The sequence below is a fragment of the Platalea leucorodia genome (assembly GCF_965183815.1).
Source record: "Platalea leucorodia genome assembly, chromosome: 1".
In the NCBI taxonomy this organism is placed as follows: Eukaryota; Metazoa; Chordata; class Aves; order Pelecaniformes; family Threskiornithidae; genus Platalea; species Platalea leucorodia.
In genome coordinates this window covers 161,613,212-161,632,308 of record NC_138823.1, presented here as the reverse complement: position 1 = coordinate 161,632,308, position 19,097 = coordinate 161,613,212, and the positions used below count along the sequence as shown (strand labels likewise).

At 39.9% G+C, this 19,097-nt stretch overlaps 1 protein-coding gene across 3 annotated transcripts in view; it reads right to left on the bottom strand.

Annotated features, from left to right (window-relative positions):
* RHEB (Ras homolog, mTORC1 binding) overlaps positions 1-19,097 on the bottom strand; it is a 42,225-nt gene that overhangs the window by 7,099 nt on the left and 16,029 nt on the right. For 2 of the 3 annotated variants that reach the window (XM_082318383.1, XM_082318385.1), the window contains exons 2-7: positions 15,947-16,018; positions 9,021-9,088; positions 5,720-5,802; positions 1,453-1,509; positions 1,305-1,352; positions 691-772 (exon numbers count right to left, since the gene is read on the bottom strand). In XM_082318383.1, coding sequence (XP_082174509.1) covers positions 691-772; positions 1,305-1,352; positions 1,453-1,509; positions 5,720-5,802; positions 9,021-9,088; positions 15,947-16,018 — 410 coding nt within the window. The remainder of the gene's footprint in view (positions 1-690; positions 773-1,304; positions 1,353-1,452; positions 1,510-5,719; positions 5,803-9,020; positions 9,089-15,946; positions 16,019-19,097) is intronic. The other variant, XM_082318384.1, reaches the window with a different exon arrangement.

Here is a 19,097-nt window from a genome sequence, read left to right as displayed (position 1 = left end):
AAGAAAGTTAGTTAGAGCAACGAAGAATAAGACATTATTTAAAATGGAATTAAACACTTTCTTTCTCTGACAGGAAACCACCAAGTGTAAATGTGTGTGGGTTATATTGGGTCAGATTGTGCAACTTCACTACAGCTGTATCACGGCAGTGTCTGACAGCCTTGGCTGGTTTCTAACATTTTTCTGTTTGTTTTTTTTTTTTTTTTTTTTTTTTTTTTTTTTTGTTTTTTTTGTTTTTTTTGTTGTTGTTTTGTTTTTTCTCATGGACCCACAAAACAATTATTCCCCACATTAGAGAGACCAAGCCTTGCCCAGCACCTTAAAACATGAGGTTCATCCCCTTATACCAACTCGCTCCTCTGCAACCGCAGCGACCTCCTATTTGGGTAACTGCAGCAGATCACAGACCCTGTTCCACCCAGCACGTGGATTCGAGTTTTAGTTTGTCACCAACTGTTCTGCTATGTTCAGTGAAGCTTAACTTTCAGTTCTTCACTTCCTCCTTCCATTTACAGTTGCATGGAAAAACTTGTATACATAAACCTGAACACAGGCAGTCATTTTGTTTCCAACCATCTACACAAAGCATCTGTAGAGCACATGCAAATATTTCAGCTTCCTTTATTAAGTGAAACTCTGAGTCATTCTACTACACTGCTACTCAAATAAAGTGAATCTTAAATCCGTTACCTGATTTTCTTTAGCAGAAGATTCCAAGAAAGCTGCGTTCCAGGATTCTGCTAAAGCTTTCCCTTCTTCGTAGCTGATCACCCTGACCAAAGAAAAAAAAGTGTGTTTCTTTATAACTTGCAAAAGAATTGAAATATGATAGGTCAGAAAAGTCCTCAGAGTACTGAAGCACATAAATGCATGTAATAGGAATGTTTTGTGAAGTCTGATCCAGAGCATTTGCTTTTGGCTGCTGTCAAATAAGTGCATTTGTACTGGGCCAGGTAAAACTGCTATGTGACCCAGAAGAGCAGTTGTCCCAAAGTATCGCTTTGTTTTCATAATCTGTAATATAATCTGGTATTTTACAGTTGTGAAAAATACACTTTGTTAATTGTTTTGGGGCAGAGGGGAAGTGTTAAATGACCGTGCCTGGAACCTTACAGCAAAAGTCAATATTACAACAGAAGTTCATGGCTCCTGGTTCGCATTCTGGACACAATTCCTTTGCCAGTACCTTACTTTAACCTACAATTTGATTTTAGTTACGGAAAGCCAAGAACAAAACTAGCGCATTGAAGCCACAGGAATGCCGGCTGCTGTCTTGCATTTCACACATACTGGAGTTCACATACCGTTCCATATGCAGGTCTTTTTTATTTCCAACCAGCATAATGGGTATTCTGTGAAAGAAAGTTCAGAACTTCAGAACAGTTATAGTATACTGAACAAAGTACTAGTAACATGCCTGCAGTGAAATGAGATGAAAGTGTCACTACTTACTGGACTTTTCCCACCATATCCAATAACTTGCCATGGATAACTTTTATCACTTCAAAACTGCAAAATAAAGGGATGAAGTCACACATGCACTCCAATGTTTATCCTTAATACCCAATACACAAGCAATTAAATGCACATGTAGGCTGCTGTGTTTAAAATTCACTCTAGGTATAGTGGCAGAACTACAAAGATGCTGAAAGTCTTACCGATTTGCGTACAACAGACAAAATGGTCCTAGAAGCAGCAAAGACCAGCCTATGCCTACCGTTATAGCCTCCCCGGTTAGGATACTTGCAGAAATAAATAACGTTACCCAGGACTGATGCATCTAACACAGGATCACTACGAGCCCCTCCCACTCCCATCTGGCTTGTATCTGCAGTAAGATATTTAACTGCTACAGTCCAACAACTCTGGATGAGCATGTCAAATTAAAGCAGTTTCAAAGAAAAAGTATTCAGTTAAGCACACTCCATCTTGAAGGAATACATTTTTTTAAGAACACTTAGTTCATATAGAATTCTTTAATTTTATTTATGTGAAAGCCAAAGGAAGCCTAAATTCTAATTTTCTGTGGAAAGTGAGCAAATTGATATGCAAGATGGCACAGAAACAGTGATTATTCAAATACTTCTTGTCTGTTCACCTACCACGTACGCGAAGTTTGGATGACGGGAGATAAGAAGCAGTACTGTGAAATACCAAGAAGCCAAAACCCACACTAACAAAATCCACTGCATTTGACATTTAGTACTTTTGCGAACAAGCTATAAACAGGGTTGAAGAGCAGATGTTGTGCTCCTCTAATTACAGTATGGAAAAAATGCTGGTACATGAAGTGCACAGTTCAGAGTTGTTTTTAAGAGAGAGGCACAGGTTCACAGACAAGACACACAACTATACAACAAAAAAGTGACCGAAGCTTTTCCAGCTTCCAAGGTTGTTAGCTACAGGCAGCGTCTTGACTTGCACTGCATTTCAATTAGAATTGAAACTCTTAAAAATAGAGCAGCACTCAAACACGCTTCCAACTCAGAGCTCTCAAAGAACTGGTGCCTAAAAACACTATTGAAGCTTTTTGAATCATTACAACTTCTCACTTCTGGAACAATGAACACTGCCATATTTAAGAAGGAGTTTCTGTCAAGTAGGTCAATTTGTCTGACTTCAGCAATAATTTTTGCGACTGAGTACAACACGATACTTTTTCATGTTCAGCTAATAGTTTTAGTATAACCTATCAAGAAAACGAGTTCTTTGCAAACAAAAGCGGGACACAGTCTGGCACAGCTTACTATTAGTACCTCAAGTACGATACTACGGATTACATAAAAATGTGGAATCAATGAAAGGACTTCAGGGCTATAAAGAGCTTATGCTGAAAAGGTATTAGTGAAATTCTGGTCTTGAGAACTTGTTTTGGACTTTCCTTCTTATAATTATTTCAAAAATAAGAGTTAAAAGGAGGCTGGTTGTGACAAAGTTGAGAGGCATTGCTACATATAGAACTAGGTGACCCTGCAAACTGAAAGAGGAATAAAAATACTACAAAAAAAAAAGTTCTGCTACACCACAGAACTGTTTCTCAGTCTGAAGCAACAGGAAAGACCTAGCGTACTAGCCACACGATAACTGAATCACTAACACAATACAATCACCCTTTCCTTTCCGCTGTTCGGCTTGCTGTTCGCAGCACAGCTAGAAAAAGCCATGCCACGGCACAGCACCCCGGCGAGCCCTCACCCGAGGTTCCAGTGCACCATGCTCCAAAGCGTTCTTGTTCAACTCGGGCTCTTCGTTTCCCAATTCTGTTTATCTGCTTGTCTAGTATAGTTCACAAGCTCCGTTTTTAGTAAAAAGACTAAGAATAAACAACTGATCTTTGTTAATAGATCAAGGTGGAAACCAAAAGAGAAGTGCTATTTAAACTCACGCACAATTCTGACACAGAAACAAGTTGCTAAGAGCTGCCAAGAATGAAATTGGCTTGACCAGATCAATTCAATGTTCTAGAAAGCTTTCCAAAGTAATAAGGCTAGAAGGAGCGGAGGCAGAGTTTAAGACAGATATTGACCAATTCAAAAAGAGCAGCATCAAATCAAGTCATGGAACAGCAAGAGATCTGGAGACCATAAGAGGTCCTTTCCAGTTGTGACAAGCAAACAGGGTTACAGCAAACAGCTCGATGTGTGAAATACAACAACAAAAAAAATTACTAGCTGTCAGATAAATGTGTTACACAAAATCATGGAACCTAGCAAGATACAAAATTGGAATTTAATTAAGCTGAACTAGAGCAAAAGCCTTCCAGTAACCTTGCTGCTGAGAGCCTGGGAATATGGAAAATGTAGGGCATTCGCTTCTACTCAAGTCCCATTTAAACTTCCCACTGGAGGTTAGCAGGGAAGATGATAATTTTAAAATGGCATTTCTATTAAGTTTGCTGTCAAAGCTCTCCCCTCTGCTGGATCAATACTCAGATCAACATACATACTTTAACAGAAGTCAAGACAGATGGTGACTCTAACTTGATTGCCTGTTGTAGAAGATCTTCCTGTTGCCTAACACTGTCTTGATACAGAACATAAGGATCATTGATACTTTGCAATTTAAAGGAAGAAACAAGAAACTTGGAATAAACAGATCAAGACTAAAATACTGATAAAAATACTATCTGCCTACACTCTTAACATACCTTGTTCTGTTAGTATTTCCACCATAACTTGGTTTCTAGTCTAACTGATTGAATGCTACCACAGAAAACATTTTCATTTCTTTATCTGGGCTGTAAGCTCAAGACGTCATGAGGCAACAACTGGAGTAGCTGAAAAAGAGCATCGCCTTTACCTGCCAACCAGGGAACGGCACAAGCTGCAGAAGCCTCCAAGGATCTATGCTGATTTGAGTCAAAGACATTTGTGTCCTCACAGTACCACTTACCAATGAACCTTTTTCTCTTCCGTTTAGAAGTTGAGTATTGTCTACTTGAGGCTGAGGATACTAACTCCTATTTCATAGAAGTTATTCATCACGAACAATGAAGCTCTGATTAAAAAAAAGGAGTTAGGTAGTTTCGTATCTCTAGATGCACATGAAAGCCTAACGTCTGTTCCGTCTCCTCCAGATCACGTGTGCTTGCCCTTCACTACTTCAGAACTAAAGATGAAAACCAAGAATGAAGGACTGCCAAAACCTGCTCAACATTAAAGACCTTGCAAGCAACAGAAATTTACAGCCAGACCGTATCCTTTCTTTGAGGAGCACAGAAGAGCCAACAGGCAAGTTGTTTTACCTGTATTTTATGATGGTCTACTAAAGAGCACTTGAGATGACCCATTTTGTCTGCTTCAAAGGAAAAGACATGGAATGCTTCAGCACTTGTAAAAAGCTGATCAGCTTCCTTGCAAGTAGAAGGGAAGCATCAACTTCTCTTCTACTTGAAGAGAGTGAAAGGCCTATGGTCTTAATCATTTTACTCAAACAAAAATTCCAAAAAATAGGATTATTTTGACTGTCATAACAAAGATGCTGTACAGTACTTGAAAATTAAGATCTATTCAAGAATGACCAGTATTTAAACAAAGCAAGACAACCAGATGGAAGGGACAAAACAATGGAAGATGACAAAACCTTACGAAGGCTGAGATGCTTTTTGCAAGCAAATGACTCCAGCCACCAGCAAGGACGAAACAGATATTCTGGGAAATTTTTCAAATAACATATTTGCTGCGGCATGGCAAGAGTGAGTCTACAGGCCAAAAGTCATATATTGATATAATGCTATGTATAGGAAAGTTTCTGATGGTTAACTAGAACAATCCAAGTCAAGAAGTCAAAGAAATCTCAACACTGTAACAAGCTACAAGGGTGAGGGACCAATCTAGCAACTAATTGGGTACTTCACATAAATGAACAGTGCCCTTTTGGTTCATATTTAAGTCTGCCTTTGTATCTGATGCTACAGCAACGAACTCTTACTTATTCTTGAAATCATTCCATGTACTTTTACTTACACCTCAAAACAATGTAGGTCAGCACTGTCTCGTTTCTTACATGGTACCTGGCATATTAGTCTGTAAAGTATCTGTGACATTTGGATCTGAGGGGAAATTTCTCGAAACCCATTAATTTTTATTTCCATTATACTTCTAAGGGAGAGATTCAATGAATTAAACACACATAAAGAAAATATAGCAGAGGCAGGAGCTGAACCCAGAATACATCTGGTTACTACCTGAACCAGAAAGAACACAACAGATTTTATTACCTTTTTATTGACGTGACTGAATAAACAAGAATGTAGCCATTGATGTCTATGGAGTACGTCTGAGGAAATATGGAGTATTCATCCTGTAAAAGGAATATTGCATTTAAAATTACTTACTGCCACAGTTCAGAACTTGACGCTAGCACATCACCAGCAGTTAAGTTTGTCTATTTGTAAGACATGAGGTGCAGGACCATTTTGTATAGGTAGTACTTTCAGAATTATGTTTTTTCATTATAATGCCAGATGTGGAATCTTTACCAAATTAAGAGAAAGCTGAGTCAGTCTGTGTACTCTAAAATTTAATCTACATATTTTTTGGTTTATTCCCTCTAAGACTGTGGATCAGCTAAAGCTATTCCCAATCCTCTTATCCTGCTTAATTATCAGTTTGTGTTAGTACAAAACATCCACTCTGTCCTACTGCTAATTAGCAATTACGTCTCTTATCTTGCTAGTGATACATTTCAAATTCCTAATTTCAACAGCTGACGACAGGGTCTAGCCATTCATAATTTCAAGTGACACTGATCACATCTAAATTACCTAAGGGGTCTGTTAGGAAGTGAATAACTGTGGCTTACCAACTAACTAATGCTTATCAACTGTAGATGCAAGAAATGCAGTTATTAGCTGCTTTAGGACAACTAGAAGTTTACATTATATGACAAGTGTTTAATTAAAAAAAAGGCAAAAACACCACAACAAAACAACAGAAACTTAATCACTGAATTTATTACCCCTGTAGAAAAGGAACTGACCAAGTAGGCAAATGAAACAGACTTACATATTGCAGGAAATGCAACACAAAAACTATGAATCTCATGTTAAAAACCAAAACTGTTCTAATAGATGTTCCCAGGAAACATTTCCATTTTGACAAGAGCCATACTTCTTAATGTACAAGCTCACAAATTTTTAAACCTGTGCTTCTTAAGATGTTAATTTTAGCTTAAGATCACATAACCTCTCTGTGCATTGTCGTGGCTGAACAGATGGAGCAGTGCAATCACACAGCTTAAATCTAGACAGCCAAAAGGAATCAAACTTCCGTAAGTGACAAATGAGGAAAAACCCTTTATAAATCAACTTCACAGATTCAGCCAAAACAGTCTGAAAGAATAACACTTGACAAAAGATGCCCTTATTTGCCTTTATTGCCACACACTGAGGGCAGCCCTCCCCCATCTTCGCTGAAATGCCAACTGCCACTTCAGTTGGCCGCGTAATCCCAAAGTCAATACAGAAGGGATCTGACCTAGTCTGAGTGTAAAACAGGTGAAAGTGCAACTCTGTAGTTGTTTGACTTTACCCACAATTTCTCAGGATTGCCCCAGCTGGAATGTGGTGTTGGGTAAGATTTCCTTTTGTGCTCCTCTTCTGTGATCCTGTACCAAGACTCCTGTTTAACTGAACTAGCCAAATCGGAATAGATAACTGTGAAAGGTAAAGAGGCATGGGACAGAAGAGAAGTAGCAAGAAAAGTAAGTGCCATAACCTCCATTTTTCCTAATTCGTTATTTAGCTTGTTAGGAGAAGGAGGAAAAGCTGCTACGCTTCCTGGAACTTGTGGGTCAAATTAAGAACTTTGCCAAGTGATAAAACAACGTAGTTATAACTTTTCAAGCCATAGCCAAGTTTTCATGTATGTTAACAAATCTACAATATAATCCTTGCTATGCTGTACACGCAAGGACTCCCTATGGATCATTAAGCAAGACAGACTTGAGAAAGAAATCTGTTCAAGCCACACCTTCCATAACCCAACATCATCTCTCCCCTCTAACCCCGTGAGCCAGAACTCAAAGTTCAAGTCATTCGTAGGAAGAATCAAATCTGAAAAAAACCACAGGCTGGGAAAGAAGTTATTTAGATTTTACAATACTGTACAACATTAAATCAACCCTGAAAATAAACCTCAGCAATAGCGGTAAGTTACCAGTGAAGTTACACTGCCTTCCCAGGCGGTCCTTTCTTCCTCAAAGAGAAATCTGACTTTTATCACCACGCTACAGCTGGAGGTGCAAGGCAAGCACACTTAGAGTGGCACACAGTGAAACCTATGGAGCTTGCTCTGCTGCTCACACTTCACAGCCTGCCCATCGCAACCCTGCTCTCCTCTGCATATTCCCCATCACACAGTCTTGCCCCAGCACATGTCGCCAGTATTGTGGTTTTAATCACTTCAGACACCTCTGACAGACCGTAAGTGCATATAGTGTTGTTGATTAGCACCCCAAGCTGACACCATATAAATACAGCATGGTTATTCTTAAGTCATGTAGTTCTCTTCAAAGAAAGCGACCAAACATACCTAGGTTACAACCCTTCTGAATAGTGTCCCAGCTATGAGCAAGTGTCCCGCAGCTTTTAAGTCTTAAGTACTGGCCATGTATTTTACAACATTAAGATTGTTTAACACTACTCATAGTTTGGAAAAACCTAAAGGCATGATATCGGAACTCAAAGACAGTAAGAACATGTAAGCGATAAAAAAACATAAGATAAAAATACAGGGGTTTAACAGTCTGTTTTCTGGTTTGAGGGTTTTTTCCTTTTTTTTTTTTTCCTTCCCCCTTTTTTAATATAGAGTCTTTCAAAAGCCGGAGCACTCCCGTGCGTGGAATGTGCACAGCAAGTTCCGCCACGCAGCACTATATAATGAACACCTGTACTTCATGAAGCGCCTGACGGTGCCACAGGACACGTGTTCACCGTCTCCTCCTGTGCTCCCCGTCATTACACGCAGCTCAGCAGCACGCACGGATCAGCACTTACTTAAAAATGTAAACAAACTGCAGTAGTTTACTGGTAGCCCAGTAAGTACTACCTATACGCATTTCTCTCCACTCCCCCGTGACTATTCCATGGATATAAGTCACAGTGGTGTAGCTGGAGCATACAAATAGCAAAAAGTCATGGAAAAAATTCTTCATGGTTTATTTAAGTGACATTTTCCATCTAAAGCAAGACTGATAGTTTAGTCTGTAAATATCAAGCAAGCTACTTATGAACTTTTGGTACATCAGAGTTAAGGCAGTTCCTTCTTCACTTTTTCAGCTATACGTTCAATAGACAGGAGAAAAAAACCAAAACACAAACAAATGAAAAAACAAAACCCAACAAAACCATTTGAATAAACACTACAGAACCATTGTTCTTTGGTGACTAAATGACAAGGGAGAATCATTTACGTTGAACTTCAGCTTTGAATGCATGGCTTCTACCAACTTAGCTCTACAGGAGCACAAATACTTGTCTTAACTCTGAAGAAAGACTCAAAGAAAGAAAGATAACTTACTTGGCCAGCAGTGTCAACCAGCTGAAGATGATATTCTTGGCCATTTACTGTGATCAGTTTTGTAAAAGCTAGAACAAATAAAGAGATACATACACATTTCAGAATTATAAACAAGAAAGCGATCAGAAGTCACTCATCTATGCCATCGTCAGCCAAGGCACTAAGAAAAAGAACTTCAGTTGTAGGCTTTAAAGTAGCAGTAAAAGGCTGGATCAGGTGGGCGTACTCTTAACTAGTATATTACAGACAACAGAATTTACTTCAAAATTTCAAATTTCAGAAGATTCTCACATTGGATGCAGCAGCTTCTCCTTTACTTAGAAATGCACGTAAAAAGCCTTTTTACTCTTTCCTTCTAAAGAGACTTCCAGGCAACTGTGATTTGTGGTAACACAAGATACTTAAATACAATTAACATCAAAGCTAACTTTGAACTTCTTATAGGATATTTTCCTCAGTTTCCAAGCAGTTTAGCAAAATCAATTTCCTAAATGTAAATACCATGAGGTAAATGATCTGGACTAAAAAAAAAAAAATTCTTTGAAGGCTAAACCACACACAGCCTAACTTACAAATATACTAAAGCTACATAATGAGAATTTAGCTAGAAGCTCGCCACGTTGCTACCAGCCGATCTAGTCCTCGGTCAGGAAGTACATTCAGTCCCTGAACGCGATGAGCGTTGCTTCTCTTCCTCGGATTCATGAAATGCCAACGCACTGTGAGCTGAGGAATCTTACTCAGTGTTTGTATTATGCAACTGCAAAAGCAAACAGTGTCACAGCTCTTGTAGGAATAATGTACTACCGAGCACTACATGTACCAACCAGAGCACGCAAACCTGGCTTCAGAGCTTCACCTTGGCGTTAGTGTTGCACTCAAGACACGATTACTGGACAGTACCGATATATTGAGTAAAGTTTGTGGTGTCGTCTGGTTGAGCTGGTTTTCCCAAATACTAACAGTCCTAAGAAGCTTCATCTTTCATTGCAGTGATGAGCAGGGACATAGCTAACACTGCAGTGACCTGTTCATCACACTCAAAATCGTCCAACAGCTTCCTAAAGCTGCGAAGTTGAATGTTCTCGACCCCGCTGTGCAGTCTCCTGCCTACGCCTTCTGGGTTTTGTACAGGGTCTCCTAGAAGCTGAAGTTTGCCAACTTTCCTCCTCCCTGCCAATGCTCATTGCCCCGCCGAGTCTCCACAATGTGAGCATTATCTTGAGTAAGTGGGCTGAAATATCTGAAACTGGAGGTTTCAGCCCACCTAGTAAATCAAAGCCCCCTTTTTAAAAAAGGGAGTAATTCAAACAGCAAAGCCAAATTAATGCAGAGTGTCTAAATAAACAGTGTAAAGCATACCTACAGTTTCCATTACAATACTGACAAGTGTCAGTTGAAATGGAGCCTCAGAGAGAGCTCCTACCTTACCCTGTCTATCCCCTAAGAAAGCTGCTTTAGCACACATCCATGCGAGCTGCTATCAAGTCACTGTCCAGACACTGTTGTCATCACTGCACAAAATTTTAGGGTTACGAAGCAAGAATCCACAACAGCTTTTTGCCTTGGCTGGATACTGCGGTGGGGACAGAAGCAACCATTTGTTTGAGCAGATGTTAACACGCAGCGTTGCTATATACAGTATCGCTGCTTCAAGTCGGAGGGAAAACAGACTCATCTGGAGAGGTACTGCATTAACAGGTACATTAAAAGTAACAGTCTCCAGTCTCTTGACACTTCATATACACATGAAAGCACTCCGCAATCAAAGTGGCTTCAAGAGCCTCATGAAGTTAATATTTAAAAAGGGACGGAGACAGATGGCAGCTTTTTCAGGCTATTCTAGAAGCCTAGAATAGACCCAGCAAAGACATCATCATCATCAGTACTGGAAGCAGAGTGTGACAGAGCCAGGGGAAGGGAAACAGTGGAGGAGTCGCCACAGACTGGGCGAGGAGAACTGTTAGTTCAGTGCAGAGGCTTGCAGCACCAGGAACAGCCCACTGCAAGAACACAAATCTGCTTTGACGCAGTCATAATTACCGAGTCCCATTTCTTTGCTGAAGCTTTTTAAAAATATTCCTGGTAGGAATTTCGTCTTGGGAAAAACCTGCAGCTCTATTAAATGTCATTAGTGATACACAGGTGCCCTTAATCCAGAGGAAGTCTTCACTTCCAACTCCATCAGCTACCATCCTGGGACACATTGCCTTCTGCTGTGCCCACGAGCAAGACAAACAACAATAACAGTCATGGGACAGTATGGCTCTGGTACGCCAAAGACAGATTTCAGCAGACCTGAACAAGCTCTGCAGTCCTAGTCATAACGTGAGCATCTGCGAAACGCTGCTCATCAGCTGAAGCATGGGTAAAGCTTGTTGTAGCTCCACGAAGCGCACAGATCTCGGAACAGGACAGGCTTACAGCTTGCAATGCATAACTCGAGTGTAGCTATAGGAAGAAAGCTGCAATCCCCACCTCCACCTACAATTGTTTCTAGTTCTGATGCATTGCTGAACGTTGGAGGATTTGGTGCTGCAGTGAACAGCACAGCACCAAACTGATCTGTGCGCACAGGTCAGGGTGCAGCGGTCAACAGCTCCGTTGCAAAGAACTAAAGCCATTCTGCTGTCAGAGAAAGTACTGGTAAAGTTTCATGCACAGCGCAGCCCTGCATGCTGCTACAGCTCAGCAGAAGTGTAACTTATGCGGCAACTCCATCAGCTGCTGATCATCGTTACCCTAAGATGAAGTATATTTCAATTAGTCTACCATGAATGAAATGATTTCCATATGCAACTCAAAAGACAGCTGCTGTGACAACAGGACATTACGATAAGAAATCAGTACCAGGCACATGAATACAGACTTTCAGATCAACAGTGCCACTGAGTAAAGGTACGAGAGTGGTGTAACATTATTCCCACAGAGCTAGCGGCTGGTAGCTAAATGCAACCGCCTCATAAGGCTTCCTCAGTTACTACCTTCTGCATCCCTTTCTGCTTGTCTTCATCCCAAAGTCAATGCCTAACACTAATCTGCCAGGACATCTTTTACAACACTGAGATATGTAATGCAACAGAGCTATTTCTAATTTTTTCTCAGAAGCCTTATTTCCACCCCTTGAGAAGGCCGCTCATCAGCAAGTCCTGGGAAGAAGCACACTTCACCCTTCCAGTGCAGCTGCCACGACATGCATGGAAGAAGTTTCGCCTTAAAGATGCTTCTAGCAGACCCATCGAAACCTATAGGTATCCCCTCCACAACTACTAGGGTGCCTCCAGCCCTCTCCCCCTTTCTAATATGCTTCTACTCACAATTGTGTTAAAAAAATGGGGTGGAGGTAGGAAGCCTTTGGGGGAAGACTGTTCCTTCCCTTAGGGAGCTACTGAGCCTGTTCAGGGAAAAAAAGGAAGATGGAAAGCGTGGCACAGTGCTAGAAGCCTCTCCGAAACTGCAAGGAAAAGCAGAAAGCAGACAGGCAGGCCTCAGAGGAGCTGGAGGAAACATTTTTGCGACTGGGGCGGACAAGTCAGCTTTTCTGCAACACAAAATCACTGAACTAATGATAACCAAAGACATCCCTGCAAAGCTGGGGGTGGGGAGAGTTATGTGCACATCCTCATTATCTATTCCGTCTGACCTATTTGCTTTGAGTTCCAAATTAAGATTCTAGTTTTTATTCCAGTAAAATTCTTGACTTTTAAATCGTTCTGGTCTTCGCTCATCTGAGCTAACCTGCCTTCAGAGCCAGTGTCCACACGGACTCCCTCCACACACCCCTGCTCTGCAAGAACCTTCCTTCTCTTTCCAACACTCCTGCAAGTAATCGTTCCAGTAGTTTCTCAACCTGTCTGTCTCAAGACTAGCCACCCATCGTGGTGGCACTCCTGTCGGGACACTCAGAAAGGGAAATTCTAGTTTGCTAAGCAATTAACTCTCACCTCCGCTGCTGCCACAAAATGCTACAAGTTACCGTTCCTGATACGCAAGTTTAGTAGAAGCAGCTAAATTCAGCATGCTTGTTAACTTAAATAAACTAACTTTTCTGGTTCTAACGTAATACAAGCAAAGGAAAGGGTGAAAAGCAGCACTGATGTGATGTTGACTTTGTTAACAAACACTAAGTGAAACCTGATGCAGGTTATTTTCCCTTTACCGCTTCCAAAGAAGGTGGGGATTTTTTACACTGCAAAATGAAACTACTGGAATATTAGGTCTTATTCCTATTGCTCAAGGCTTATATGCTGTGCAACTTATTCCTGTAAGAGCTTAACTATAGCTTGCCTTCTATACAATTTAGCTTTAGACTCTAATTTCTTTGTGCAAGTATTATTTGAAGACAAAAATTATAAAGATTAAGCTACCAGCAGTACTGCAGCTTTCTACCCTTTCATCAGTGCTGGTAGAATACTGTAATAAACTATCAGTAACAATTTTCTGGAGGCAAACCAGAAATCATATAGGCTGGACTATTCTTTAGCCTGTATTTTTTTCATTTCCCAGTTTTGTGACACTAAAGTAGACCCAGTCACTAGATGAAACTCAAAAGGTTTTTAGAACCTGCTATAAAGCACTGGAAAAATGCAACATTCTCCAACACCGCCCCTGGTATAGGAATCTGGACTTTTCAACCCCTTTTGCCAGCACTGTCAACCACTTTTGAAATTACAAGCTAGGAAAACAATAAAAGAGTTGATTACATACTTTGTGTGTTACGACCCTGCACAGAATCAGAAACACACAGCTGGGAGGGTCAAAAGACTGGATTGATCAAAGATTTATATTTAGAAAAAGCATTTTAAAAAGATTAGAATTTACGTCAAAAGAATGATTTTATACTAATCCCATCAAAACTAGTTTCACATGTCTGTCTTCAAAATAACTCGAAGGTATTTTTTTTAATTTTAGTGGTAAGTTTAGAAGTGTTCTCTCTTCTGTTCTTCACAGAAGCATTTTTAAAACATGCTCTCTCTCAGGCCTTACAGGGCTTAAGGACAGGACAGACTTCCTACTGGTTTGAACTGCAGGGCACATCTTTTACGTTTTCAATCCCTACTTCCCAGCAAAGTGTTCTGATGCAAGAAGGGCCCTTCAATTCTCTGCCTTTCAGAAAGCAAATTCCTGCAGCCATGCTGCAGATCACAAGACTTCCACCAAATGAATAATGCTGTTTGTTTTCCAAACAAATAAGAAATCAAGTGAAAAGATAAGCCTTTTCAAGATGCCCCCGCCCAACAAAGTTTTCATGGTCATGTCATGCTCCATGTTTAGAATTCAGATCAAGCAAGCAGTGCAGACTACAAGAGTCAAATAAGAGCAGAATTCATCCAGAGCCTATTTTCATACAGTTAAGAAATGCTACCAGTGAGAGACATCCAACTACAGGGTTACTAACAGCAGCTACAGACAATAGGTTTCTGTGGATGACAAGAGCTTGTAAAGGATGAAACGAGCCAACCTTCTACCAAGGTGTCAAAATCCTAAAACAGGATACAGGCTCGGTATTTGAGACACATGGGGTCAAACTCTCTCAAGCTTTATTCATTCCCATATACCTGCACAAAACTAAAAGATTACTTTAAATAATTTGCATTTATAGAGCACAGACAGTGAAAAACAAAGCTGTTCCATCTGATACTAAGATTTAAAATACAGAAACCTAATCCCCAACATTTTCTTAGCAGCTTTAATTCAAAACAAACATCATTTATAATTCTAACAAACTAAAAAGGGAGGATGGAAAATGTTAATATTAATGACATCTGTATAAGGACTAACAGATCATTCAGGTCAAGGGGGAAATCATCCACCCTGACTCGCTAAAGCAAATTTAGAGCTTCTCAAAAAGCAGCATTTTAGTTCTAAGCAATAAAATAGTCCTGAATAAAATACCCTGATAGCTACTGATTTGTAATTATTACCATATATATCCAAAAGAAACCTTGTTCTGCTGATTACTTCATTCAAACTTCCTGAGTATCACATAGGCTTAACATCCTACTGCACAAGTTCGAAACAGTAAAAACGTGTGCTACCACTGCATTTCAAAAGTCATTAAAAATACAAGAACTCCAAGGTTACGATCATGATATCAAAGTTTTATTTGCCACAATTAAAGTGAGCCAATACAATCAAATTACTCTGCCTAGCACCACAGTTGCTCAAGTACTTTATGACCCCTACTAGCTCAGAAAGAGGTGGTTGGATTGTAACGAATACTGGGTAAGTCACCTCTCAAGTGACTTGTTGCTCTTGGCAGCATTTTTACTATTAGCATCTTTACTTACCCGCTATGCTAGCTATTCACAAAGGCACTAATATTTAAAAAAAACTGCTAAGAGAAAAAAAAAGACACTTGAGAAGTCAGTAACTCAGTGTTTGCAGCAAGCTGATTGTGTACCAGGCTTGTCATTGAGCAAACAGAAATGAGTAATTTAAGAGACCATGATGGCCGCAGCACATCTACCTTAGGTAGTCATTTGCTCCTGACTGGTATTGCTGGCTTTGTGCTTATCTGGATATACTGATCAAATGAGACATTTGAGACTTTGGAATACTTGTATATAGTGGCACATTTTCATACTTAATTTGAAGGGCCCCAACTATATTAGGGGAAGCAGATGTCCAATAACATACATGCGATACAAGAAGGAGATGCCTTTTAGCCAGACTGATCAGGTTTTCCTTCATTTAGTGTTAAAAGACAGTTTAGCTGTTTGGAGAAATACGCACACAGCGATTTCCATGCTGCCATACTGTAAGCTTGGTAAGCATTGGTTTAGAAGATTAATGAAAATTAACAGTTAATTAATGAGCTTTAATGTTAATATGTGAATTCCCATATAAGTTATATGTATAACCACAATGGCATCTGATAGAAGTTAGTTAGGTACAGAAGAACTGCTTGTCAGTTATTTACTCACTGTTCTCTATGGTTGGATCATATGAATCAACAAACTGTCCTTCCACAAACTGAATCGTCAGTGAAGATTTTCCTGTAAAGCAAGGAAAACATAATTTGTATTGAAACAAGTCTTCAGGCTGTTATCACTTTACACTTACCAGCAGATACACTAATGTTTTTATAAGAGCCAGTATGAGCTTTATATGGTTCATTTAAACATCTATACATGACAGCTGACCTATTTTTAAATTAAGGGCCTATTCCCAGTAACTGGGTCTCCTGAACACGTAAAAAGTAGTGCAAGAGCTACTCGGCACGTGTTCTGCTTTTGTTTTAATATAGCATAATTTAAGTGCCTCCTCCAGTTTAAAACAAATCTAAAAGTAGCAGCGTCCAATCCTCATAAAACTAAATTTAACAAACTGTTATACTTGGAAGGTTTTTCTGTCGAGAAGCAAGGAAAACTAGAAATAATTTTCAGTCATTGCACAGAAAACTAGGAACTTGAGTGGAATTAGCCAAATTTGGTTTGACTAGGAGACTGGACATCTTTCCCATGACAAAAGGATGATCTCAGAATTCTTGAGATCAATATACTCTCCTCTTCTATTAATCCTCTTAATGCCACACTACAACAGACCAGTGGATGCTGTATTTTAAGCATAGTGATTGAGGGGGCATCATTGGATTTTTTCTTTTGAAAGCAATTTAACTGCTACTTTTGCAGACAATGTTCCCTATTTCAGTTATGCTGACCTGATCATACACCCCCCAACAAAGAGTAATGCAAAATGTTGCACTTAGTGGCAGATTGAAAAAAATGAAAACTTATTTAGTCTTGAAAGATTTTACAAGATGGTAAAAGCGAATCGCATACATTGACCATAAAAAGCACCTTTAAAGTTCTGCAACTGAAGACTTTTCAAAGCCTTACCGAAGTCTTAACACAATTTCCATTACAACATATCTTCTACATTTGGGAATCTACTAGATCCTATTACATTATGCTTACCGGACAAATATGCTCTTATAAAGATTGCCAAGTGCATTAGCTGCTTTTGGACATGAGCATATTCTTCATGCTCCTTTATACTCTTCTCCTTGGCAAGAAGCACAAACAAAACATGACCTCAGGTTAAAATTTAGACTCAAGACCATCCTACTGAGTGGAAGCCTTTCAATGACATCATAAGTAACCAATGTTGTAGATGAACTAGTTTATAGTAAAACTATTTTCAAGAATTGCTTTGGATAAAGATTGCCCACTTGCAGTGCTTAGACCATGCTATGTTTATACTTTGCGGTAGAAAAAGTTACTTCCTAAGCATTACTTCAGGAGATATTAAAAAACAGTTTTCCACTTCTAACCCCCTCATTCTTGCTTCATCATACAAGGCTCTTGACTTGTTCACATTTGACTTTTTATTATTATCAACATACTTAGCAAGTCATTTTTCTAAAGGCACTGTAAAAAATTGCAAGTCAGACAAAGTACAAGGATGAAAGTGGTGCAAGGGAAGTTTGGCTTAACATTTATAATTACATGTGCAGTCAATTCCTTCATTAACTGCAACACTTCCAGGATTTACTTCTCCAGGAGTAAGGAAGAAAATGTTACACAAGCATCATCATTTGGGGATTTTCCAACAGCTGTAACCTTCATCAGCTCACCCCTTGGTTTATTTTAACATCACTGCCCAGCTCTGCCATACTTATCCCTTTGCCATCTCCTATCAATGACGCCAGTTTATTCAAAATACAATGCTAAAAAAATCAAGACAAAACCTCAAAAGACCCATCGGCACACAACCTTTTAAGAGTTGCTTTTTCTCAAATCAAGTTCTTAGATACCATTTTCTGACACATCTAACAGCGCAACTAAAGGTGTCACACTCGCCGTGCACGAGTCTACAGAGAACATTGCGCTTTAAGCCGTTGCTCCAGCACGGAGAGAGGGGGGGAAAAAAGCAACCATGCACATCTGAAATCATCCTAATAAGGACAGACTCAGAACGAGACTATGCATCCCAGAAGCTTTCTGAAACTGTGTATTTTGGACACCATTTAGAGAGCGAATGAACTTTCAAGCTATTCCTTCTTCAGCTATAAGCTTATGAAGTCGCTACCCGGAGTTCGTGCTTCCAGATTCTTTGCCAATACCAGCACATTATGCGCTCCATTTTAAAACAAAGTTAACTATTCCTACATTAGGCTGCTATATATCTTCAAGATAAGAAGAGCTAAGTTAAGCACAGATCATCACTGAACATTTTTCCTCCTAAGAAGGATCCTAAACTAAAAGACTTGACTGCTACCGTCTGTCTGTGCTCAGTCTGGAAACCGAATACCAGAAAGAAGTCTGAGCCAACAGAAAATGTTGCATTTAACATCCAGCTGTATTAATTACTGCTTTCCTCCTAGCAGTGAAAGAGGAGGAAACAAACACAGACAAAACCAGTGTTCCAACACTCTCCTCCTAAATTCCTCCAAGCTTTGTAACAAGCCTTCCAGTAACGATGTGTTTGCGATCACAGGAGGATGCCTGCTTTCCTCGATGAGCCACAGGGAAGCTCTCCAGTCTTGGATTCAGCCACGTACCCCCTTGGGATAAGTGCACGCAACAGTATCCCAATAAAGCAAGGCTTCCAAACGGGACACAAGAAATTTAAAACCTAAATCATTAACACCCCGCTGCCTTCTCTCAGCCCATGCCAAAGAAGCATGCAGGACCACGTAAGCAACAGCTTGGCTTGAACTTTGTCCCACAGGTTTTATTCCAGGCCTTTGACCTATGCTCATGGACAGATAGGAAAATTAAGTTGACAATTTAGCTCCTATCACCTCTTTCCCTAGAAAGATCAGGCAACATTTTCAGAGAGAATTGCAACACAAACCTAACATCCGTGAGGCAGGGGCCAAGGAACTGCATGCAACTGCGTTTACTGATGAGCTAACTCCATCTCGGAGCACTGCAGGGAGGAGGACGCGGGGAGACACCGCAGTCTAAAAGGACGAGAGCGACTGACACCAGCAGCAAAGATTTGATTAATTGATTAATCAAGAGTGCATACCTCAAAAAAGGCTCCACTCTAGTATGCCCTCATTTGGAACAAAAGCCAAATGTTTTTTAGTTTGCTAAGCTTTTCCTTCTAGCATCCTCCATGCTGGTA